General features: G+C 47.7%; 1 protein-coding gene across 2 annotated transcripts; it reads right to left on the reverse strand.

The window, feature by feature from the left end:
* Positions 1-248: 248 nt before the first annotated feature.
* On the reverse strand, positions 249-26,008 carry TRIM45 (tripartite motif containing 45). Of its 2 annotated transcripts, none has more exons than XM_077807346.1 (7): positions 25,890-26,008; positions 24,007-24,492; positions 20,175-20,908; positions 18,507-18,636; positions 12,087-12,201; positions 3,560-3,686; positions 249-558 (listed from the first exon to the last, which is right to left on the reverse strand). In XM_077807346.1, exons 1-7 carry the CDS (start codon positions 26,006-26,008, stop codon positions 407-409), a joined length of 1,863 nt encoding a protein of 620 aa, XP_077663472.1. In that variant the 3' UTR covers positions 249-406. The 2 variants fall into 2 exon arrangements, with proteins under 2 accessions (XP_077663472.1, XP_077663471.1); XM_077807345.1 differs by lacking the exon at positions 25,890-26,008 and adding an exon at positions 25,801-25,882 and having other exon boundaries at positions 24,007-24,485.
* Positions 26,009-26,027: the final 19 nt, after the last annotated feature.

Genomic DNA, 26,027 nt, shown 5'->3' on the forward strand with positions numbered 1-26,027 from the left:
GAGCAGAGGCAGGGAACATTGACCCCATGGAACAAGATGTGTCTTGACCCTCTAGGAGGTGGCTGTTTGTGCTATCTCCTCTCTGAGCCTGTTCTCCCAGGCATGGAGTTTAGAGACTGACTGTGGAATTCCTCAGTCTCTCCTCACTGTGCAGAAGTCAGTGACATGACTCCCAGGGCTCCCCCGACCGTACATGAAATAACTGGTCTCACACAGCCCCAGGATGGAATATAAGGCACATTTTTATTTTAACATGTCTCCCTTCCCAGCCCACACAGCAGCTCTGTATCTCGGTAAGGTGCTCCCTGGCAATGAGGACCACGTGACAGTCCCTGTACTTCTGTTGGTTTAGGCCTGAGTCCCAGCCAGCGGAGACCCCCCAGCTCTAGGAGACTCTACCCGCCAGTCAGAGAGCCACCGTTTTGAGCAAGCTTCTCTGCAAGTTTTCACCAGGCGGCACAGCCGAGCATTCAGAGTTTTCAATTGCTTTGCCACAGCAGGACCAGTGGGGACAGCCGGGGTGACCTTTGTGACCATGACCACAGCCTTGGTACCCACCTACCCGTCACAAGGATAGAGGAGAAACAACATTAGCATTGCTGAAAATAGCATATAGAGACAGTTCCAGCTGCTAGTGACTTCCTGAGTGTGCTCCCGACTCACAGCTGGCTGACAGCCAGAGAGAGCCCTGTTGAGAGGGCATGGCACACACAATGAGGTATTCCTGCCTTGGGCTGGCAGGGCCAGAATCCTTCAAACAAATAGGGACAAAACACGGGCTGACCACCCTAGTAATCCCCAACAAAAAGCTATTAATAGATTAATAGAGTCTAAGGCCAGAAGGGACCATTGTGATAATCTAGTCTGACCTCCTGTATAACACAGGCCAAGGAACTGCCCCAAAATAATTCCTAGAGAAGATTTTTTAAACAAACATCAAAAATTGCTATTGATGGAGAATCCACCACGGCCCATGTAAACTGTTCCAGTGGTTTATATTACTCCTGTGATTAAATGGAAATTTTAAAAATATTTTTATGAGTCCTATGGGTGCCTCAGTTTCCCCCCATATGTTGCATTGCTATCCACTGGGTGGGGGGGGAAAAGAGAGGATTAAGTTTGTTCTCAGGGCAGATTAAGAGACAAAGGTGTGTCTCCCCCCCCGGTGGAATGAATAGAGCAGCGGTTCTCAAACTTCACTGCACTGCGATCCCCTTCTGACAACAAAAATTACTACATGACCCCAGGAGCCCACCCGCGCCCCATCGCCCCAGGCAAGGAGGCCAAAGCCAAAGCCCAAGGGTTGCAGCCCCGGGCGGGGGGGCCTATAATCTGAGCCCCACCACTCTGGGCAGGGGGCTGTGGGCTTTGGCGCAGCGTGGTAGGGCTCAGGCTTCAGCCCTGGGCCCTAGCAAGTCTAATGCCAGCCTTGGTGACCCCATTAAAACAGGGTCCCAACCCACAGTTTGAGAACTGCTGGAATAGAGTTATTAACGCAGTGGCTGAAACTGACTCAGATCAACAAGGGGTCTAGAGAGAAAATGCAAGCTCCAGTGACTCATGATTTGAAACTCAATAGCAGGAAGCTCCAGCCAGGAGTGCTGTGAACTGTGTGCGGCCCTGCCTGGAGAACAAAGGACAGATGTGTCCAGCAGGAATAAAGAGGTAGTTTCTGGAAGAAGCTGGGAGCTCTCTACTGGAACTGACTGAGGAAGTGAGAGAGAGAGAGCCTGGAAATGGAACTCACTACAGCTTGGCTGGTCAATTGCTCTAGCTTGACCAAAATGGATTATGCTTTAACCTTTATTGCTTCGTGCTAACCTAAGGACTTCCCCTGCTTTGTTCCAGCTGGCTAATAAATCCTATTCTGCTTTGAAAACGCTGTTTGGGGTGTGACTGCAAATACTGGCTGCGGTACATTAGTCCCTGATGTGTGTACCAGTCTGTACCAGGAGTCTATCTCAGCTGGACTTGCTGAGCAGAGCTTACGGTGAGAAGAGGGAGCGCTGGAGCCCAGAGGCTCAGCCTAAGAGGCGGTGAGACTGCAGGGCCTACTCTTCAGGAAGAGTGGGGCCCCTTGGGGATCTGGCACACTGATAGGGTTCCTCCAAGAGACTGGGAGGTAGCACATATCCTGTAGAACTGTGACAACCCCCACTGTTAAGAAACGTGCGCCTTCTTGTTCATGCTCTTCGCACTGCCTGTGATGTATCATGAACCTTAGCTCTGCTGAATCCCACCGTGCCAGCCTGTACCACCCCCTAGACCTCACGGATTGGAAGTGTGCTCCTGCCAGAGCTGGCTACAGGTCAGGTATGGGGGATGGAAGAAGTCATTTCTACTTTGACAACAGGCAAACCGTACAAAGACAAGCATGAGTCTTGTGCAGGGCCATGGAAACCAGCTCTGATGAAATGAGTGACCAAGCTGAACTTTGAAAGAATGTTCTCAAGAGGCCCCAGGGATCATGGATAGAGCCAGAGCTCAGAGCGTTCCAGCCCCACAAGGTCAAGAGAAGCTGAATATTTTGAAAATTCTGTCTGAACAGAGCTGTTTGCACTTTCTCCATCCCTTGGTCATGGCACGATTCTACCAGACAATATGTACTCACGCTCCTGCTGACCAGTGGCACTCTGGCGTGCGTGCCGTGGCTGAAGTGGGCCCATAGTGATTATAAACACAGTGCTACGTGAGAGGGGAGGGGATGTGGCAAATGCTCTTGGCTCAAACAGTTTTGGGAGACCTGCTTCGATTTCAGTCGGAGTTAGGTACCAGAATACCTTTGAGTATCTACATGGGGAACAAATATTCAAAAATGGGCTCTTCAGCCTAGCAGAGAAAAGTATAACATGATCCAGTGGCTGGAAGTTGAAGCTAGACAAATTCAGACAGAAAATATAGCACACATTTGGGACAACTGTCATGACCAGGAGATGGGCGGTCTGACCTAATGGTCAGAGCGGGAGTTGGGAGCCAGGCAAGGTCAGATACTAGGAGATAAGAGTCCGAGATAGGCCACAGGGCAAACTGACAGTTAGGTGCCAGGAGACAGGCAGGGTCAGGTTACCAGGAGATCAGAGTCAGGCAATAGAAGCAGATAGTACAAGAAAAATAATCTTAAGCAGAGCCAACCCAATTGCATGGACAACTTCCTGTTCCTGTGCAGTTTAAATACAAGCAAGGACCCAGTCAGGACCCCCAGAGTTCCACCAGCCACATCCCAGGCCTGGAGTCCTCTGTCAGAGTTCAGCTTCTAGTTCTGGTGACTGTTAGCAGTCACTGGGTGGCATGTCTGAACTTACTGGTGCCTAAGAGCCCTGTGGACCAATGTTCAAGACCTGTGGTCCCTGACAACAATTTACCAAGGGTCATGGTGGATTCTCCATCATTGGCCATTTTTAAATCGAGACTGGATGTTTTTCTCAAAGATCTGCTCTAGGAATTATTTCTAAAAGATCTGCTCTGTGGCTTGTGTTACACAGGAAGTCAGACTAGATGATCACAATGGTCCCTTCTGGCCTTGGAATCTATGAGGATCTGGGCCTTAGTAAAAGCTCACCTGGCATGGTCCCACTGCAAGCACAGCGAGCGGCTTTCTGGCCTCCGCTGGAGCAGAACGTGCAGCAATGAAACACACCCTGGTGTTTGCGGAATTTGTTCTTCACAGTCAGAGTGAATGGTGATCCCTGCAGAGCAGAAGAGAACAGAGAGGCAATTGTGTGCCCAGCATACCCTGCTACCGTAGTAGGGCACTGGAGGGTGTCAAAAGTACCAAAATTTTAACTAGGGTGATGCTAGCAATTACAGACTAGTGAACCTGACTTTAATACCAAATCTGCTAGAGCAGAGGTTCTCAAACTGTGGTCCGCGGACCACCAGTGGTCATGAGCTCCATTCAGGTGGTCCGCGGATAGTTCCCTCTAAGGTGTGTGCATGAGTGGCTGCACACAAGAGAATGAAGGACCACCCATCCAATTAGTGGAGCCGCGCAGGCGTGGCTCCACTAATTAGGTGCCTGGATCCTGGAGAAGATGCACATGTAAGGTGAGGTGGTGGCCTTGGGGAAATAGGGGGTAGCTGGGAGGGGGTAGTGGGGTGAGAAGAGGGGGTGGGGGGAATTTGGAATGTGCAGGGATGTGGCAGCCAGAGAAAGAGGCAACTTTCCCGAGCTCTAGGGCTGTGGCTGCTGGGGAGAGATGACCCTCCTTCCCAGCCTCAGCTCTGTAGCTGCTATGGCAGGGGAGAGACCCCCCCTTCTTCCCAGACCCAGCTCAGGGGCTGCTGTGGTGGAGGAGAAAGGGAGAGACCCCTCCCCTTCCCAACCCCAGCTCAGGAGCTGCGGTGGTGGGCAAGAGAGGGCACATCCATCGCATTAGAAAGATAAGATTATGGATATGAGTTGTATGCTTTTATTTTTAGAACAAAAAAACTATTAATTTTTTTATATAGCGCTTTTATCCAAAGCACTTTACAATAGTTAGCTAACAGTACAAAGAACATTTGGAAAGATCATTAAGTGGTCCGCTGAGACCCTCAGCAATTTTCAAGTGGTCTGCGAAAAAAAAAGTTTGAGAACCACTGTGCTAGAGGAACAAGATGTGAAAGGGAAAAACCAGCATGACTTCCACAAACGAAAACCCAGCTTCTGCAATCTACTAGAATGTTTTGAGCAAGCCAAAATAGCAGATAAAGGAGAACTGATAACCCTTTTGTTTGGGCTTTCAAAATCCCTTTGACAAAATCCCTCACAAAAGGCAATTAAAAACTTGGTAGTGATAATGGGTAGATAATTATAAAGCGAATCAGCCAGGGCTGAGTGGGCAGCAGGAGGCAGACCAGGGAATCAGCAGCGGGGAGGTGCAATAGATCAGTGGGGAGCTTGAGTATCATGGGAGTTCTGAGAGGGGTCAAAGCAGGCTGCAGCAAAGTTGGAAGGGCCAGGGTTGTGTTGGATCATAGAGAAGTTCTAAAATCACAAATGAGTTTGATTCCCCATAGTTTAAATTCCAGGGTATTACTAATTAAGAGGTCTCTTGGTTTTTGGTATTGTTTCTCTCCCTCTATGTGTGAAACTTGCACGCTGCTAATTGTGTTAGTACATTCTAAGACAGAGTCTGTTCTCAAAGCAATTCACACAGAAAGAGACTCAAAGCAATACTCTGTAACACGAGAAACAGCACCCAGAGATTCCCCGCCCTTTTGTTGTATTCATCTCGCTTTGTTAACAATTGTGATTAAAAGAGAGATAAAGGATGTATGTGGATGGATGCTTGGTGTGGATAATAATTGAATGATCAGGGAGGTGCCAGCCTAAGATCCAGTGTCCATCGGCTGAAGAAGGCGTCAAGTGGAAATAACCAGAGGACCCCCGGGGGGGGGGCAGACTGGAATCCACCCAACAGACTCAAGAATGGGGGAACCAAAGAACAAGATAACATCTGGCAGCACGGAGCCGTCAGGAACGTGCCATCTGCTGATTGATTCAGCAACAGCATGATGAAGCAATTCCCATAGACTGGCATAGGAAGAAATTCCTATAAAAATGGACTCTAGAAAGTGAGAACTTTGGGGTCTGATTCTGCAAACCAACTTCCAAGAGCATCAGATGAGCATCTGACAAGGCCCTGCTCCCTCCTCATGTCCAGGCCACCTGGACAGTGGCTTGGCATGAGCAACTCTAAGGCTGGTAACTATGATAACAACCTTGCAGAACCTGTGTGTGTGTGTTTGTATGAATGAATGTGTGAATAAATATGAAATTGAATGGAATGTTATAGCTATAACTAACTGCTTACTATGATTCTTTCTGTATTTACAATAAATGTGGCATTTTGCCTTTTCCCCTTTAATAAGATCCTGCTGGTTATTATTTTTTTGGTATAACATTTTGATGGAGAATTGCGAAAGGGGGAATATTGGTAAAAAACCTCAGTTATTGTAAATATTGGTGTGCACACCGCCAGCTCTATTGAGCTAGGCATTTCTATTAGGTTAACCAGACCTGCTGGCCTCCGGGAAGGTAGTAGGGGAAAGCAGGCTGACCAGACCTGCTGGCCTCCGGGAAGGTAGTAGGGGAAAGCAGGCTGACCAGACCTGCTGGCCTCCGGGAAGATAGCAGGGGAAAGCAGGCTGACCAGACCTGCTGGCCTCCGGGAAGGTAGCAGGGGAAAGCAGGCTGACCAGACCTGCTGGCCTCCGGGAAGGTAGCAGGGGAAAGCAGGCTGACCAGACCTGCTGGCCTCCGGGAAGGTAGCAGGGGAAAGAATATAGAGTTGTTGGGTGAGATTCTGTGGCCTGCATTGTGCAGGAGGTCAGACTAGATGATCATAAAGGTCCCTTCTGACCTTAAAATCTATGATTGTATGATTAAGCTACGATTAAGCTAAACCTAAGTCCTATTGTTCACTGAGGTATCAGGGGCAGCAAGAAGGTCCACGGGCCAGGCTAAGCTACTCGCTGAAATAAGGAGTAGCAGGTTCAGGGAATCTAGGCTGTGTCACCCGCTGAGTAAAACCAGGGGAGACAAAGAAGCCACTCGCTGAATAAAATCAGGAGTGACAGAGAAGTTAAAAATTTGTTAGAATGTTAAAGAAAACACAGGGTAAAGCAGGTGGAGAGGGAGGAATGAAGCCAAAAGGCGCTCCAGCCTCGCCTTTCGTTAAAAAAAAATTACACCTTTTAAACAAATCCTTCAAAAATTTGGGCACAGTCCTTGGACTAAACAAGCCCTAGCTGATGTCTGCACTATTTTGGACCTAGAGGATAGATTGGCTCAGTATATCCTCATATACAAACCTTCTAGTGCTGCCAAAAGAGATGCAGCAGCAATTTGGTTGTTGTGGGAGGCATGTAAGGATTCTTACCTCCGCTTGTCTTCATGTAAAGAGGAAAAGGCACAAATGGAAAAGGGAGCAGACAATTGGAAGGTGCTGGCTACAAATACCCAAAGTCAGCTGAAAATAGTGAAAGAGGCACTCCAGGAATACAAAAAAGAGAGAAAGATTCCTGGCAGACCAAGCTAAAGCCTCTGAGAAAAGTGAAAGAGAGAATCATGTGCTCCAAGGTATGGTAAAGAAATTAACCTTGAAGCAGGGCAGAGCACCTGCAAATCATAGTAATTGTGAATCACTAATTAAGAGTCTGAGACAAAAATTGGGCTTTGCCTCTAAACAGGTAGCAGCCATTACAGCAGGTGAAGGGGGAGAAGGTCCTATGTACGGCACCCCCAGGCATAATTACAAAGAGAATCACAGAATCATAGAATATCAGGGTTGGAAGGGACCTCAGGAGGTCATCTAGTCCAACCCCCTGCTCAAAGCAGGACCAATCCCCAATTAAATCATCCCAGCCAGGGCTTTGTCAAGCCTGACCTTAAAAACTTCTAAGGAAGGAGATTCTACCACCTCCCTAGGTAACGCATTCCAGTGTTTCACCACCCTCCTAGTGAAAAAGTTTTTCCTAATATCCAACCTAAACCTCCCCCACTGCAACTTGAGACCATTACTCCTTGTCCTGTCCTCTTCTACCACTGAGAATAGTCTAGAACCATCATCTCTGGAACCACCTCTCAGGTAGTTGAAAGCAGCTATCAAATCCCCCCTCATTCTTCTCTTCTGTAGACTAAACAATCCCAGTTCCCTCAGCCTCTCCTCATAAGTCATGTGTTCCAGACCCCTAATCATTTTTGTTGCCCTTCGCTGGACTCTCTCCAATTTATCCGCATCCTTCTTGTAGTGTGGGGCCCAAAACTGGACACAGTACTCCAGATGAGGCCTCACCAATGTCGAATAGTGAAAAGAGAGTGAAAAAGTTAACTCTACAGAGGCTGGAGGGAATTAAGCAGCTAAACTTTGTGAAAATGTTAAAAAGGAAAAGTGTTGGAGAAAGAGCATTCTTGGTTTCTTTGCAGCCATTCTGAAGGAAAAATGGGCCCTTTTCCAAAGGAATGTCTGTAAATGAGCCAGGCAAAAATAAACTCTCTGATTAAAATCATTTGACTGGACAATTTAGTCAAATTTGCTAAAAGAACAGAAGTGAGTTCTATTGGAACTTAACTGCCTCAAATGTATAAAGGGAATGTAAGATGTAAAAAACAGAGCAGTGTGGAAGGGAAGTTAAGGAAAAGAAAATGTATGTATCTATCTGTGCGTGTGTAAATATGTAAAGTTCTAAGGACCAATTGTTTTTGTTTTCAATAATGCCACTAAAAATCCATTTGACTCTTTAATTCAAAGTTGCAAAACTGACCGACCTTTTTGCTAGACACAGGTAATTAGTGTTGTTTGGCTTTGGGATTTGGCATTAACCCTTAAAAGGTAACTCAACGCTTTACAAAATTTAAAATGTTTTTAAGTTGTGGCTGCAGCAGGGCAGTCAAAATCAGGAGACTAGAAAAAAAAATTCTGGATTCTTTTTGTTCGTTTGTTTGGTTTTTGTTTGTTTGGTTTTGTAACAAATTAGCAGATGAGAGCTGTAGTAAATAAATAAATAATAAGAAATTAAAAAAGACAGTGCCCCTCTGAAGCAAAAGCAGGGGCGAGGTGCACAAAACAAAAAGAAGCAATGTTACAAACACTGAGCCTTAAAATGGCTCTGAGTAATCAGACTGTCACTTTGATAAAGGTACATGAAAACTCTATAAGCAAAAAAAAAAAAAAGGAATAGTTACACCTTATGTAAAAATTGATATGGATAATGTTATAGAAGTTAAACTATGGAAGGAATGTGCATTTGCCCCAGAACGTGTGCAGGGTATATTGTAGCAGGGGCAAAAGAAATGCAAATATACCATGCTACTTCATTAAAATGCTATTAGGGCTCCAAAGGGAGCCACAATAGGTTGGGTTTTCTTTTTCAGATTGCTGTGTGTTTTGGAAGCAGAAGTTAAAAGTGATCAAAACTCTGGTGAAAGTTGATTGTGTCCCTTTTAAGATAGAGTCTCTGAGCTGCTGATGGCTTTAAATGCAAAAGCAGGAAGCGTCTGTGAAAATGCAAATGACCTAAATGATAAAGGAAGGAAAGAACTAGCAGCACAAAGGAGCTGCAGATAAAGGACACACCTGGTCAGCAAACAAATTGTCTAAATAAAAGGCATGGGATAACAAGATAACTTTAATAAATTTAATGATAAGTACCCCTGTAGCAATGTATAGTGTGTATGATTTTTGAAAAAATCCTTTAAGGTCATATGATAATGATGCTTCGCAGCTATTACCTGTAAATAAACTTAAAGCTTAACACAGCAGGAAAAACATTATAAACTTGGTCTGCTATATAAGAAGGAAAACTGAGGTACCACACCTCATGGATTTAATGACTAAACAGTGGGATAATTTCCCCATAACCCTTAAAAGATAGAAGCCATTGAAACCTGGCCCACCTGTAGAACAAAAAACAGGAAAATATGGGGGTAATTCCTCTGTTTTGCCTGCAATCAGCAAGGGTATTTGCAAAAGAAACATTTTAAGCAATAATCTGACACCCCAAAAAGGGGTAGAAACATGTTCTTTTTGTCTTTCAGAAAATCAGGAAGAGCTGATGCCAGCTGAAGAGCAACCCAATACCATGAATCTACTGTCACAATAGAAATTGTGTTTTGTGTTCTATGTTTTGTCTTGTTGCTAGCACTGTTGTGTGTTTAAAAACAAAATAAAAAAAATACTGAAGACCTGCAGGTAATTAAAAATAAATTAAGCTCTCTGTCCCAGCTACAGGACAGCCTGATACAAAAACAAGTACATGCCAATGTAGACTTGGTCCAAATTGGTCTGGGTAACCTAAAAGCCCGATGGAATCTTTGGCAGTGGCTTAATACTACCACATGGCTTATGCATAAGAAAAAATTTAGAAATAGGAAACTACACAGCCATAGCTATGGGATGCACTGAAATGCAGATACTTGCCCTAGCTACTTTGGAACAGGAAATGTTCTGGGTCATATTGAGAAATATTAAGGGTTTGATGCATTTGTTAAAACAAAGAAAGAGATCATTGTTTGACACTTATCAATATGAAAGGATGCAATACGTTTCCAGTATTGTAAAACCAGAGTTGTTAATGGGAGAAATTGTTGTCAAAATTGCACACCAACAATCCTTGGAGGCAAAGGTATTGAAGGTTAGCCCACTCCCCATATTACACATGGGATTCTTCTGACTACCCTGGACCTTGAGCCAGTGGGCTGGGGAGGGAGGGAGGGAAGCTATTGGACACTAGAGGTTGTACCAAATGGACTCCTCAAAAGTGGGTATGCCTCACCTTGCCTGTTGCCCCAGAACCTTGTAGTAAAGATACATCACTTGGATCATGTATGTGGGATGAACTGGAATCACAAACTCAAATTGCCTCACAGTACCTTCTCTTGAATAGGCTACATAGAAAGTGACAATGACTATTATAAATCTTAGTGTCAAAAGGGGGATTATGTTGGATCATATTAAAGAAGTTCTAAAATCACAAATGAGTTTGATTCCCCATAGTTTAAATTCTAGGGTATTACTAATTAAGAGGTCTCTTGGTTTTTGGTACTGTTTCTCTCCCTCTATGTGTGAAACTTGCAAGCTGCTAATTGTGTTAAAGTACATTCTAAGACAGAGTCTGTTCTCAAAGCAATTCTTTGTAACAACAACTACTCACAGAGAGAGACTCAAAGCAATACTCTGTAACAACAGAAACAGCACCCAAAGACTCCACGCCCTTTTGTTGTATTCATCTCAGTTTGTTAACAATTGTGATTAAAATAGAGATAGAGGATGTATGTGGATGGATGCTTGGTGTGGATAATAACTGAATGATCAGGGAGGTGCCAGCCTAAGAATCCAGCATCCATCGGCTGAAGAAGGCGTCAAGTGGAAATAACCAAAGGACCCCCGGGAGGGGGGGGCAGACTGGAATCCACCCAACAGCCTCAGGAATGGGAGAACCAAAGAACAAGATAACATCTGGCAGCATGGAGCCACCAGGAATATGCCATCTGCTGATTGATTCAGCAACAGCATGATGAAGCAATTCCCATAGACTGGCATAGGAAGAAATTCCTATAAAAATGGACTCTAGAAAGTGAGAACTTTGGGGTCTGATTCTGTAAACCAACTTCCAGGAGCATCAGATGAGCATCTGACAAGGCCCTGCTCCCTCCTCATGTCCAGGCCACCTGGACAGTGGCTTGGCATGAGCAACTCTAAAGCTGGTAACTATGATAACAACCTTGCAGAACCTGTGTGTGTGTGTGTGTATGAATAAATGTGTGAATAAATATGAAATTGAATGGAATGTTATAGCTATAACTAACTGCTTACTATGATTCTTTCTGTATTCACAATCAATGTGGCATTTTGCCTTTTCCCCTTTAATAAGATCCTGCTGGTTATTATTTTATTGGTATAACAGTTGGGGTGCTTTCCAGGAGGCTGCAGTAGGCTCCTTTATTGGGAGAGACCAGCAAGTGGGAGAATGATTTTAACTAGGTGCTGTGGGAATTGGGAAAAAAGCTGGTGCAGGGGATGAGTCAAGTTCCTCAGTTCCACTGGGAAGAACAGGGCATGCAGATGGGGTACCGACGGAATAATGCCTATTACATAATAGAGAAGGCAGAAAGCATCTTTGGTTAGGGCAGAGGGAGTTAGGAGGTTTAGGGATTACCTACGGGAATAGCTCACTGGGCTTGACTCACTATTGCCTTGCCCCCTATGCCAGTTCTCAAACTGTGGGTCAGGGCCCCAAAGTGGGTTGCAACCCCATTTTAATAGAGTTGCCAGGGCTGGCGTTAGACTTGCTGGGGCCCAGAGCCAAAGCCCAAGCCCCACTGCCTGGGGCCTAAGCCCAAGCCCGAGACCTGCCGCCTGGGGGCTTCAGGCTTTGGCTTCAGCCCTGGGCAGCGGGGCTCAGGCTACAGGCTCCCCACCCAGACAGAAGCCTTTGGGGTTGGGGTTTGGCCACCCTGCCTGGGGCGGCGGGGCTCGGGCGGGCTCAGGCTTTAGTCTCCCCTCCTGGGGTCGTGTAGTAATTTTTTTGTCGAAAGGGGGTTGAGGTGCAATGAAGTTTGAGAACCCCTGAGCTACATCAATCACAGTAAGTTGAAAGGCTACCTGTACATGCTGCCCTTTAACACAGATGCAGACAGTATATGTGCCCAGCTCCTCAGGGGTGTAGGAAATGTGGTAAGTCCCATCCCTCTTATCACACACGCTGGGCTTGATTATACTATAAATACAAAAAGAGAGGGAAGCAAGGTCAGTAACTTGTAAAAAACTGATCTAATAGGTAATCATTTAGTGAATTAGATTTATAGGAAGGTACTTACCCCATGCCCCAGTTCAGGGATCTAAAGTGTACATGTATAAAAGACCCCTGAATGATGATGAATGTGCTGTAGATTTCACACCCATACCTGCTATCAGAGGCCACAGTACCATATCAAGAAGATCAAAGAAAATCAGTTATACTGCAATGATTTGCAACAACCCAGTGAGTATGGAAAGAGGAGAAGCAGAAATACTGTAGCAGAGGAAGGAAGACAGGTGCAATGTCAGAGCATCATCTGGATTTCAGATGGAGTCTTCTCTTTCTTACTTCATGGATGCAAGAGGAAGTGGCAAAGCTCTTGATCTTAAGAAGGAAAACTTGAGCTTTTTCAGTTCCTACGGGCAAAGGCTAAAGGCCAGCTCTCACTCTTACTAGTGAGCCTGGAAAGCAGCAGGGCCTGTCCAAAAGATTGTGCATATGTTGCAAGCTGTATCCACTGCAAGTTCTCACAATAAAAAACCCTGCTCAGAGCTGTATCATCACAGTGCTTCGATACAACAGTGATGGGCAACATGGGCCACACAGGAGACAAAAACAGGGATGGAGACATCACCTACAGCCAGTATGGAAAAGCTGAAGCTTTCATCGAGGACACCACACCACTCCTCTCCCTGACAAGCATTCACTGTTCCACTCAGTCATGGATGTAATGAACATCAGCACTGGCATTACTCATTAAATCAGCGAGTCTGGATAATCTCTATCCATGAGTTTAAAAGAGTTGGCCGAAGAGCTCGCTAGGCCATCAATGGTGATTTTCAATAAGTCTTGGAATATCAGGGAAGTTCCAGAAGACTGGAAGAAAGCTAATGTTGTGCCAATATTTAAAAAAAGAGTACAGTAACTCCTCACTTAAAGTTGTTCCAGTTAATGTTGTTACGTTGCTGATCAATTAGGAAACATGCTCGTTTAAAGTTGTGCCTTATAAGGTTGTTTGGCAGCCGCCTGCTTTGTCCACTGCTTGCAGGAAGAGCAGCCCGTTGCAGCGAGCTGGTGGGGACTTGGAACCAGGGTGGACCCACAGCCCCCCCATCAGTTCCCCACTCCCCTAAATTCCCTGTGCGGCAGCTGCCCAGCAGGCTATCAATATTGCAGGCAGTTCAGCTGTCCCTCCCCCCACTGAAATGTGCTGCTCCTGCCCTCTGCCTTGGAGCTGCTCCCCGAGCCTCCTCCATGCTGTGGGGGTGGAGGAAGAGGGGGGCTAATATCAGGGTGTCCCCCTCCCCCCTGCTCCTCCATCCCGCTTACCCCATCTTCCATAGAGCAGGAGGGACACACAACAAGGCTCAGAACGGAGGGAGCTTCCTGGCAGCAGCTGCCATCTCAGCTTGCTGATTAACTTAAAAAGGCAGTGTACTTAAGAGTGGGGTCAGCATACCTAAAGGAGCAATGCGCATCTCTCTCTCTCTCACACACAGGGTGTGTGTCTCTGTCTGCCATGCTGTCTCCCCTCCCTCCATTTGTGCTGCCTTGTAGAGTGTGAGGTTACATTAACAACAATGAGTTAACCCTTGAGGGCTCAGCCAACTGCTAGGTCATCATTTAGCAGTAAGGCATCCCCTGGGAAATAGCCCACCCTCTGACTTCACCACCTCAACCAAGCTTCACAATCATCATCGCTGTGTACCAGTATTAAATTGTTTGTTTAAAACTTATACTGTGTGTGTGTATATATAGTCTTTTGTCTGCTGAAAAAAATTTCCCTGGAACCTATCCCCCCTATTTACATTAATTCTTATGGGGAAACTGGATTTGCTTAACATCTTTTTGCTTAAAGTCGCATTTTTCAGGAACATAACTACAACGTTAAGCGAGAAGTTACTGTAAATGGGATGACATGGTTGATTATAAGCTTTTCAATATGACAGCGATCTCAGGCAAGGTAATGGTGCAGCTGATATGGGACTGGGTTAATAAAGAATTAAAGGAGGGTAATATAATTAATGCCAACCAACATGAATCTATGGAAAACAGATTCTGTCAAATTAACTTGACATTTTTTTGTTGAAATTACAAGTTTGATAAAGGTAATAGCATTGATGTAATATATTTAGACTTCTGTAAGGCATTTGACTTGGTACAACATGACATTTTGAACAAAAACGAGAAAGATGTAAAATTAACATGGCACACATTAAATGGATTAAAAACAGGCTAACTAATAGGTCTCAAAATGTAATTATAAACAGGGAATCACCCTCAAACAGATGTGTTTCTAACAAGGTCCTGCCGTGATCAGTTCTTGACCCTACGCTGTAACATTTTTATTAATAACCTGGAGGAAAACATAAAATTATCACTGATAAAGTTTGCAGATGGCACAAAAATTGGGGGCGGGGTAAATAATGAAGAGGATAAGTCACTAATATAGAGTGGTCTGCATTGCTTAGTAAACTGGCACAAGCAAACAATATGTGTTTTAATACAGCTAAAAGTAAATGTACACCTTAAGGAACAAAGAATGTATCCCATACTTACTGGATGGGGGACTCTGTCCGGGGAAGCAGTGGCTCTGAAAAAGATTTGGAGGTCGTGGTGGATAATTAGCTCAATGTGAGCTCCCAGTATGACTCTGTGGCAAAAAGGCCTAATGCAATCTTTGAATGCCTAAACAACGGATTATTGAGCAGGAGTAGAGGTTATTTTATCTCTATATTTGGCACTGGTGCAATTGCTGCTGGAATACTATATCCAGTTCTGATGTCTCCAATTCAAGGAGGATGTTGATTAAACTGGAAAGGGTTCAGAGAAGAGACCCAAGAATGATTAGGGGATTAGAAAACATGCCAGACAGTGATAGACTCAAAGAGCTCAATCTATTTATCTTAATAAAGAGAAGGTTAAGGGGTGATTCGATTACAGTCTGTAAGAATCTACATGGGCAACAAATATTTAATAAAGAACACTTCAATCTCGCAGAGAAATATATAACACAATCCAATGGCTGGAAGTTGAAGCAGACAAATTCAGACTGGAAATAAGGTGCAAATTTTTAAGTGAGACTAATTAGTCAATTTAACAAGGATCGTGGTTGAGTCTCTATCACTGACAATTTTTAAATCGAGATTGGATACTTTTCCAAATGATATGCTCTAGGAATTATTTTAGGGAAGTTCTATGGCCTGCGTTGTACAGGAGCTCAGACTAAATGATCACAATGGTCCTTTCTGGTCTTGAAAACTCTGAATCTATTAATTTTCTCAGACCATGATCTTGTAAGGATCATTTCACTCTGCATAACTGCCCCCCACCACCTGGGACAGCAAGGCACATGCTGTCTCAGTGGGATTGCTAGCAACTCTATTTGCATCTGATGTCTGAGTGCTGGCAGTGCATCATTCATGAGACATATGGGCCCAGTTAAACTGGTGCACTCTTGCTGCTTTGTGACACTCTGCAGTTAATCTGGTTTACAGCTGTTTTGAATCACTGAAGTGGCACAAAGCAGCCAGAGTAAACCTTTGAATTAGACCCTACAACTACTACTACCATCTCAACATAGAAGAGAGAGAGTGGGAGAAGAACTGGGGAAGGGAGCTAAGGAAGGGAGGGGACAAAGACAGAGAGGAGATCAGAGGAAAAATACAAGAGAAAAGGAAAGGCAGCTTATCCCATAAGATAAGACGCATTGGACACAGTGTCACTTCTCAGGGCATAACTACACTACAAAATAAATGGACCCATGTTCGCTCGACTTACAGCCACCACTTACTGTGATGAGTCACGTCCACCCTGCCCTCCTTCTGTCAGTGGTGCGCATCCTCACCAAGAGCACTTCCACTGACTTAAGAGAGGCAATGTGGGGGGCTGAGAGCCCAGGCTCTCAGCTCTGTTTGGAGCTCCTTGTCAGGAACCCAGCTGCTCCTCCCCCTCTCGGCTCCCACTCCCTGCCAGGAGCCTGGCTGTCCCCACCCTGCTCTTGGCTCCCTGCTGGGAGTGGGACAGCTGCCTCAGTGGGGAGCTCCACAAGCAGAGCCTGGGTGGTTGCCGGGCTCCCAGTGGGGAGCCTAGACAGCACTCGGGCTCCCAGTGGGGAATGGGGAGTGAGGCGCCAGGCAGCAACCTGGCTGGGAATAGGGAGTTGGGACCCCTGGGGCAGCCTGGCTCTAAACAGGGAGCCTGGGCAGCAGCCCAGCTGGTAGTGGGGAGCCTGGGGAGTCCCCACCTGCCCCAGGGTGACAGCCCTGTGAGCGGTTTTCTTGTCAATTTCATGGCACCAGCATGGAGCCGCGGAATTGACAAGAATTTTAGCCAACAGCGGATGTAAGTAAGGTAATGTCTACACAGACACTCCATCACCCCAACTACACCGACATAAGCCCTATGGCTCTCATGGAAATGGAGTCATTATAGTAGGGCACTTACATCGGCAGGAGCAAAACTGTAGTGTGTTCACTGACATAATTAGGTTGCTGTAAGCCACCTTACATTGACCTAACTCTGTAGTATAGACCAGGCCTCTGTCTCAAAGAGTAGCTGCTTGCAGAAAAGCCAGTTAGGAAGCAGCAGGGACAAGAAGGGCAGAGGGCTGAGTCACCTAACTTAAGAATCAAGATGTGGGCTATGACTCTTATCTTTAACATTGTGACCCTATTTTTGATCATTACTGGCAGGCTGTCCCTTTATGAAATTAACCCAATTCCGGTTTCACAGGGAACCAGGGTGGTGAAAATCCCAGTGAAATCACGAGGTAGTCACATAGGAACTGCGATACGCAATCACACCTGTGCTCCAACTAGTCCAGTAGCCTGTCTCTACTAGTGGCCAGTACTGTTCTGCTTTAAAGGAAGGTGCAAGAAACCCAGCAGCAGACAATTATGGAACAGCCTGCCCGGGGGAAAATTTCTTCCTTACCACCATCAATTAGAATGGATTGTGCCCTGAAGCATGACCGTTTATAATCTTTCTGAAATCTTGGTTTGGTTTTCCCCTATTGGTTCAACTGAATACAGTGGCCTACCTCACTTCCTGTCATAAACTGTGTTATAAGTGTTGCTTTATGTTACTACATAGCTGTTACGTCTCACCCTAGGGCTGACTGGATTTCAGCAGTGGATGAAGTGATCATATATACACAGAAATGAGAAACCAAGCTAATGTGACTTCATCCATCTCTGTCCCCAGACAAAATTACTCCCCTCTAAGCATTGTGGCATACACATCTCATTCATCCTGAATGGTGCAGAGTGCAGGAGGAAGGACTGGAGACATGTCCTCTGACAATGCTCCTTGATCAACAGATAGCTATGTATATAGTGTTGTTTCCCTATCCTTTATCTGATTTTTGACTATGCTGCAACTGTTGTGGTGTTGCCCTGTACCAAGGCATAAACCCCACATCAGACTATATATGGCAAAAGCTGGAGTCCTGAATGCTAAATTATTTTATTCTTCCTTATAACAGAGAACTTTAGCATTATGTTCTCTTCTACATCAGGGCACCAAAACAATGGCCATGTTGGCAACTTGCCCTTGCTTGTACCTAACTTTCATAAAATGGAACAGATTACATTCTTAAAGGTGACCTGCAAAAGCTTTTTTTAAATTGGGCTTGTGTCCTTTCTTGCTGCTTTTTGATACAAAAGATGGCCTCAAAGCATCTTTCAAAAGAAATTCTTTTGCTTGTGTTTTTGCCTTAGTAATACCTGGAATGGCAAGTTTCGGCTTCCCTGGTTTTCATGGAAGACTTCCAAGCTTCCTTTGAGCTCAGTCACCTTAACTGAAGGACAGAGATTACTGATGCTTTAACAAAGGCATCTTGTATACAAAATGTTAATCACTCATTTAATTTAAATAGGTGTTAACAGAAACAAAAGTCCTCGTTCTCTGTTGCCTTGGATCATGTGCAAACACCCAGTGTGCAGTAGATGTAAAATGTTGCCAGATCAGAGTGATTTACACCCACTATGCCTTTAAAAATGCCCATATATTGTGATAAAATCATGAGGAGGTAGCTCTGTTTTAGACCTCCATAAGGTCATATTTAACCCCAGGGCTGTACTTGGGCCCACAGCTCTTGGGTGAAGCACCATTATGTCATTCTCTCTGTAAATCCTGGCCTGCCCATGGAAGCTCTTTACTTACAGGGGAATGCAAACATGGAGGTACATAGAGACAGGGGCTAAGAAAGTGTGTAGCAGAGATTTTAAAGCAAGACAGAAGGCAAACAAAACCATTCTGGTCATCCCACGGAAAGTACCAACCAGTCCTTCTTGTCTTTGTGGATGATAGTGACCCAGATGGGCTCTCCACCTCTACCCATCTGCTCTCCCGATGTGTCATTACACAGCAGAGTAAAGCTGGCCAGCTGATTCTGACGGGCACTGTGGAGATCTGAAAGATAGAGCAAACTGTCCCTTACTGTTCCATACAGCTGCTGGCTTGACATCAGCCAGCAGCTTTCCAACTCCCAACCATCCCATTGTACTTCACTCTGTCTAACCAGGATTTTACAAGGTTCCCCTTCGCTGAGCCCCTTCCATGAAAAGTAAAACCAAACACATTTCTAGTGTCCTGCTGGCCAAGCCCTCCCACAGATGGCAAGCGTGCCCTGATTGGAAGGTGCAGCTCAGAAGTGGGCTGTATGCCCCTTTGCAGTCCCTTGGTTTGTGAATTGGGCTGGCGATTGTTTCAGTCCTCAGAACAAGCATTGCTCTAATTTAGGCTCAGCTCCGAAGCAAACATTGTGACAGCTGAAAAGAGCCAGAGTGCACGGACACTCCAGTCTCATCCCCTTACCCAGCTACACCCCCAATATACACCCTGCCCCTGCATGGCAGAGAGGGATACAGAGCCATTCCACTGCTCTACAGAAGCAGGATTTTCTCCTGAGATGGAGATATTCTCCAAGAGCCGGTTCCATTGGTTTTCCAGTCCCTTAGGGCCATTGTTGGTGTAAAGGGGCTGCAGCAGAGACGAGGGCTTTTGGGGTGAGCTGCCTCTATAGGATGCTGGCCTTGCACACGAGTGGCTTTTTGACTGCAAAGGGCTGGGACAGCCATGGTTCTTTCCCTCCCTTTCCCTGAAAGAGTTCACTTGTTACAGCTCAGAGGCCAGGGGATCCTAGACTAAAGAACATAACCCCAGACTTACCAGTGTAGAATGATCACCAGTTTGCTTCAGGAAACGTAATAGCGGTTATTTCTTCTTTTAAAAAGCAGTGACACTAGAGATGTACAGTGAAGTAAACCTATAGGATAGTGATAGCTTAACTGCTATCCAGGGCCGAGTACAGCCCCCTTCCCCATCTTTAACATGGAGGCAGGGACTGCAGATGTTACGTCCCATTGTGCAATGTGACCTTCTACTCCGATCAAGACAGAGCACTGCATACTGGGAACTGTCATCCTGGCAGGCCACACTTCCATCTGCAGTCAATACGGAAGAGGCTGAATGGGACAAGGAACCTTTCTTCCTAAATCTAGCCCAGGCTATGAGTGACCCAAAGTTAGTGCTATCTGACAGATGCTCAGTGGCCTGTATGAAAGGCATCTGACAGTCTCACAAAGTTCTTGGTGGACAGTTGTCTACATTACAATATGTACTAACTGGTCCCCACTTGTGGTCAGTTTCAGCAGAGGCCAAGGACTATCTGTACCCTGGAGACCGAACTACTTGATCAGCCAGAGTTGGTCTATCCAGTTCAGAGATGAGGGACAATGACAAGAAGCAATGGTAAAGAAGTTTGACCTACTATTGCATGCTCTGTACCTATCCTGGATAAACTATGGTCTTTGGTCTCCAGGGCTGCCCCCAGGGTGGTTATGCAGCCCTTCAGTTAAGGAATGACATCTATAATAGGGTTTTTTAGGGTTCACCCTAATCCCCCCCACTTTTATCATTGGTCAATCAGAATCAAGTTGTCCCCATACCTTCCCCTTGCAGGACACACTTGGCTGGATCAACTGCCTTATAGAGAATGGTCCCAAAAACCTCATAGCCACAGCACTGGCCAGCCTTCTCATGGGGAGAGAACTGGATCCCATCTTCCACTCCAGGGTGGATGCTATAATCCACTTTGTTCAGCTTTCTCAGCCGGCTCGCCACCACCCCCTTGGTGATAAGGATCTCCAAGTCTGAGCCACTGGTCAGCAGGCGCTCAGTGAACTCCACCCCAGTCCTCATGTCCATCAGTAGCTGCTCCAGCTGTGCCTTCTGTAAGTGCAACAGGGTCTCCTTCTGCACCTTCAAGCCTTCCAGCTGCTTCAGCAGCTGGTCCCGGTGTTCTTCAATAGCCCTTATGTATCCATCTGCAAATGTGCGGATCTCCCCAGCCACTGCCTCCACATGATTGCAGATGGCACTGCTGACTCCTTCAATATGGTGTAGGGCCCCTTCTAGGGTGTCCACGTGCAGTTGGGTGCTCTTGAGGAGGTCCCGCATGGAATCTCCATGCTTGTGGATGACACTGGCAGTAAAGGCATATGGATGCTGCCGGTGCTTGCCCACCACACAATCCCGGCACACAGGCTGCTCACACTGCTCACAGAACAGCGTCAGGTCCTCTGAAGGGTGGGAAGGGCACAGAATTGGCTTCTCAGTCCGGCTGTAGCCCTTCAGGTCCTCTAGATCCACCACAGCATGGGAAGCTGTTCTCTTCTGTCTCCTAGAAGGAAGTATAAGAGATAAACCTGGGCTTGCAACATGTGACCCGCAGATTCCTATAGAGCAGTCAATGACCCCCTCACATTGTGACCTTCATGGACCACAAGCCACAACATATGATACTCCAGCCTGATTCAGTAGATGGCGATGTTACATGATGAGATCTTTAATCTCCTTGAGTCACACCTCCATATGAAAGATGACATCATCTGCAACCTGCCTTCACTTTGTGCTAATTATTAGCTGCTCTCTGGCTCCCTGCATGCTGGCAATGCTGTTCTCAGATGGGAGAATGTTATATGAGGACCAGGGGGGTAACTGTCACACCATTGGTGCAGGTAGTTTCTCCTTACAGAGCCTGACAGAAGCAGGATAGCTGCAATGACCCCAGAGCCCACTGTGATGAGTGCAGCAGGAAGGTGGTGGGTGCCACCAGGTGAGGGCTGGCGGGCAGCAGCATGGATAAGTTTGCTCAGCCACTGCCTCTTCCGTGGACGACTAGGGGATCTCAGGCTCCTTACCTGTCAATCTGGCTCTTTTTACCTGCCTTTTATTCACTCAAACACAAACTCGTATACCCTTGACAGGGAGATGGGAGATCAGGACCAGGCAAGAGTCAAATAAGGACCTATGGTAACATACTAAATATTCTTAAATCCAAATGCCATCTCCCTTCTAGGCTCAGGGTTTGTGGCTGCTTAGCACAGCTGAGGTGGGGGCACGGCAGAAAGCTCCCGGGGCTATCCAGCTGCCAGGCCAGTACCAAACACATGGCAAAGCAGTCTCAATGTTGTTCTATTTTACGCTGCCTGCCAACAGCCCCCAGGGGACATTTAGCAGCTGGGGGATCCATAGGGCATTACGGAGTCCTAGCCATACCCCCTACACCAATGGCTGTGAGTGTCTGAGGAGGGGTAGGAGATGCTAAGGTGGCTCTATACCAGCCAAGGATTCTCCAATGCAGGGGAAATCCTGCAGGAGACAGTAGGATAGCTTGAGAGCTGCTTTGCACCACCCGAGCCGCACAAAACCACCACAGGGCAGAGCAGGGCGCTCTCAGACTTCTCCTTTTGCCTCATTCTTTGAACTCTTCTCTTCCTCTTACTTGTGTTATGTCTGCACAGCTACCTTGTGCATTTCTGTAACACCCCCTGGATGTCACCTCTGCTGAAATCCCTCACCGGTAATACCAAGAAGCATGGCAACAGCACTCCCATCTTCACAAAACTCCATTGGCGCCCTATGACCCAGTTCCCAGTGGTCCTCCTTGGGCCTGATCTCACACCAGTGTAGATCGGGAGCAGCTTCACTGATATTAATGGAGTGACCCCAGTGTACAAGTGATATCAGAAGATGAGACTGGAGTCAGGCCCCTTAGGCTAGAATCTCTACTGCCTTGCACCTTGGATGGCTATTTATATCAGTATGAAAAGCTGCTGTTCTGGGGCTCAATTCCTTGCTGTCCAGCATCTTGTGTAGTCAAACTGGGTGTAAGAGGTTACCCATGTAGAAATAGTAACATTTTGCCCTGGTGTAACTGATTGTACAAAGTGCAGGGCGACTGGGAATCAAGATCCTGTTGCAAAGGTGTAAGTGTCTACATGTTGGCGAGGCAGTAGAGAATCTAGCCTGATTCTGGTAGTGCAAAAGACACTTTGAAACGTTCTGGCAATGTTGGAGGGCACTAAACAAGGAGGAAACAGGCCCAGAGCGCTACTCCAGCACAGCGGAATTCCCTGGCCAGTCTAGAGCTGCCAGAATGGCTCTAAACTGGTCCTTTTCCAGTCCCCACCAACCATGTACATACATGTTCCAGCTGGCCTCACAGATCTCATCTCTTTTCTCCCCTAGCACTGCACTTCTTTGTCTCCTCACACAGTCACACCACTGTTGATGCAACAACCTCCTCTGCAGCACCTACATCTGTAGCAGCCACGCTGTACTTCTGCCTCATCACCTCTTGGCTCTTTTCAAACCTCACCTGGAAACATCTCTCTTCCCCCCTGCTGACACCTCTTCAGTTTTCGCTCGCTCTACCGCAGCTTCATTCTACAACTGCCTTAAATGCTGCAAAGCAAAGGGAAATTTGCTTGTGTTACAGCTACTGGCTGCCTGGCTTGCAGGGCACCGTGAGGATATGTTCATGAATGTTTGTGGGCACCCAGAGGGTACATGGACTGAGTTGACTGGAAGTAAGCCCTGTAGTTAAGCTAACATCAGGACTTGCACAACACTACCCTTTTCTCCTCTGGGGCTGAAATTTTCCACACCAGTTCTCAAATTCACACAGAAGTAACTTTAAAACATACACACAAACAATTATTGCTTTAAAAATTGCCTCTTTGCAGGCAACCTCAGTAGACAGGCCCCAATGGAGGCTCAACTGCCCTCTCTCCTCTCGAGCTGGGGTCTCTCCAGGACAGGGCTGGATAAGAAGCAGGGAGTTTGCACTGCCCCTGTCCTGGCTATACCTGCTCTGGGAACAGCAGGTTTCAGTCTCCAGGGCTGTCAATCTCTTATTTTTCTGCTGTGCTACATTCATTTAAATGTAAAATAAACCAATATCTGTTGGAGCATCCCCCAAAAGTTTGGACTTATTGACTGGCGGATGGTGCCTCTGGACCAGATCAGCCTAGGTAGATGAGCGCAGCTCTCCCACACGGTCCACTCTGTTGTTTGTCCCCACCTCGGCTATGAGGAGGAAGAGAATGTGTGGGCAGGTTCCTGACAGCCGTGGCCACAATGGGCGAGGCACCGTACAACTTTCACAATTGTTCACTAATTTGGGTGTTTCGATATTTGGGAACCCACCTCAGACATCCAGGGCCTGACTCCCAAGGATGCTGAGCAACCACAACTCCCATTCACTTCCTTTAGAGTGGTGGGTGCTCAACAGGTTCCAAAAAATCAGGCTCAGATCAGACACCAAACACCTAAGTGGACACTTCTGGCCTAAGGGGTTACCATGCATAGGTGGACAGATGGCACCGTATATATATTACATATGGTTGTGTAAGGCCAGAAACAGCAATGGAGTCTTCATGCCTGGAAGGGCTTGATTACACGTCTGCTCTCTGCCTCTGGTGCTTCCTCCCATACCTGTGAGCCTGGCAGCAGAAGTGGCAGAGATTGGCTTTGCAGGTAGGACAGTGCTTCACAGCTTCCCCATCCACACAGAGGTCACACAGCATTCCTGGGCCTTGCGCCTGCAGGGTCTCCAGTAGCACCTCATTCATGGCCAGGTGGTCAGTGGTCAAGTCATTAATGCCGCCGGGTGGCAAATCCACCTCTGTGTCACAGACAGGACAAAGGACGCTGAGCGGTGGTTGATTATGATCTTGGAGCCATGATCCATCTGAGGTTAAGTCAGAATCCTCCGCCTGGAAGCCGAGCACTGAAAAGGGTTCCAGCTGTTCAAGACAGGCCATGCAAAACGTGTGTAGGCAGGGCAGGATTTTGGGGGCCAAGAAGAGCTCTGTGCACAATGGGCACCTAGTTCTGGCTAGGCCCCTGACCTCACCAGGGATTTCGGACATAATTCCAAACTGTCGCTGCTGCTCCTGTGGGTCGGACATCTTCTGAAATTCAGATTATGGAATGAAAATAAAATCCAATCCATGCAATTTATGTAGAAAGAGTGCCACGGCTGCCAGCATGGCCCCGAGAGAACCCCTCTCACAGCATGGATAGAGCCTGCTCTAGCAACCGTCTCCAAGCATCCCAGGGCAAGTGTGGGGGACATTTTAACAGCATCTCCGCCAGGTGGGGGAAATGGGGGTGCTCTCGGGGAGGACAGGCACTCTCGTGGTGCCACTGTCAGGTAGGGGATGTGGGGGTCACTCTCGCAGCATCACTGTTGTGTGGGGGTACACGGGGTACTCTGAGTATATGGGGCACTTTTGGGCAGGATGTATGGGAGGTACTTTTTGGGGGGAGCTACGGGGAGCACTCTCATGGTATCACTATCGGGATACAGGGTTGCTCTCACGGTGTTGCTTTCAAGTGCACAGGAGGTGCTCTCAGGGGGCACAGTGGCACTCCTCTGCCATCACTACCAGGTGGGGGTTAGGGGAGCATTATCAGGAGGCACGGGGGGGGGGGTGTTCTCGGCAAGGGAGTTGAAAATGCTCTAAGGGGGCATGGGAGGCGCTCTTGGGTGGGGGGTACAGCCAGGGCACTATCAAGCTGGGATATGAGGCTGCTCTCGCAGCATCGTTATTGGATGGCGGGGGTACAAGGGCTGTCTGGTGGCATTCCTGTCAGGTGGGGTGCTGTCAGGCAAGGCGGTATGGGTGGGGGGAATCTCCCGGTGTCACAGTTGGGCATGGGGTACGGGACCCTTCCTGGGGGAGGCACAGGGGACGCGCTCACGGTGTCGCTGTTGGGCGGGGGGGCACCCTAGGGTGGGGGTATGGCGCACTCTCAGGAGGGGGTATGGGGCGCTCCCAGAGCGGGAAGAGGGGCGCTCCCGAGGGCGGGGCTGCCGAGGCGCTGTCAGGGGAGAGGGGCCATTCTCGGGGGCACAGGGGGTGCTGCCGGGGGGCAGTGACTGGGACACTCTCGGGGGGTGCCGGGGGTGCTCTGCTCCTGCCTGCCCCGCGCTGTGAACTGGCGGGGGGGGGGGGGGCAGTGGCTGGGTCCGGCCCCTCTCACAGGCCGCCCGCCCCCAAGTCCAGAGCGCAACTTACCCAGCAGCGCCAAGGCCGCGCGGCGTGAGCAGGGCCCGGCCCAGTCCCCGCTCGCAGCCCCGGCGCAACCCAGCTCAGCCACCCCGCAGCCCCCGCCCGGTCTGGGGAGCGCCAGCCCCGTGTCTGCTCTCTGAGTGGCTGCCCAGCCCCCCGCCCCGGGGGCACGGTGACTATTTTGCAATGCCGCCCCCCGCCTCGCCTTTACCTCGGTGCAGCGGGAGCCCTTGGGGCCCCCTCAGACTCTCCACCCCAGGAGCCTCCGGGGGAAATCGCGCCGCGCCAGGACCTCGAGCAAAGAGGCGGCCCGGGGGCTCTCCCGGAAGCCGGGACCTGCGCGGAGCCTCCCGGGGGAAGCGGCGCTGCCTGCCCGGCGAGTAGGAATGTGCTACCAGCACTTCTCGAGACGTGCCCATGGTCAGAAACGGCTATTGT

Source organism: Eretmochelys imbricata, chromosome 1 (genome assembly GCF_965152235.1).
Source record: "Eretmochelys imbricata isolate rEreImb1 chromosome 1, rEreImb1.hap1, whole genome shotgun sequence".
NCBI lineage: Eukaryota > Metazoa > Chordata > Testudines > Cheloniidae > Eretmochelys > Eretmochelys imbricata.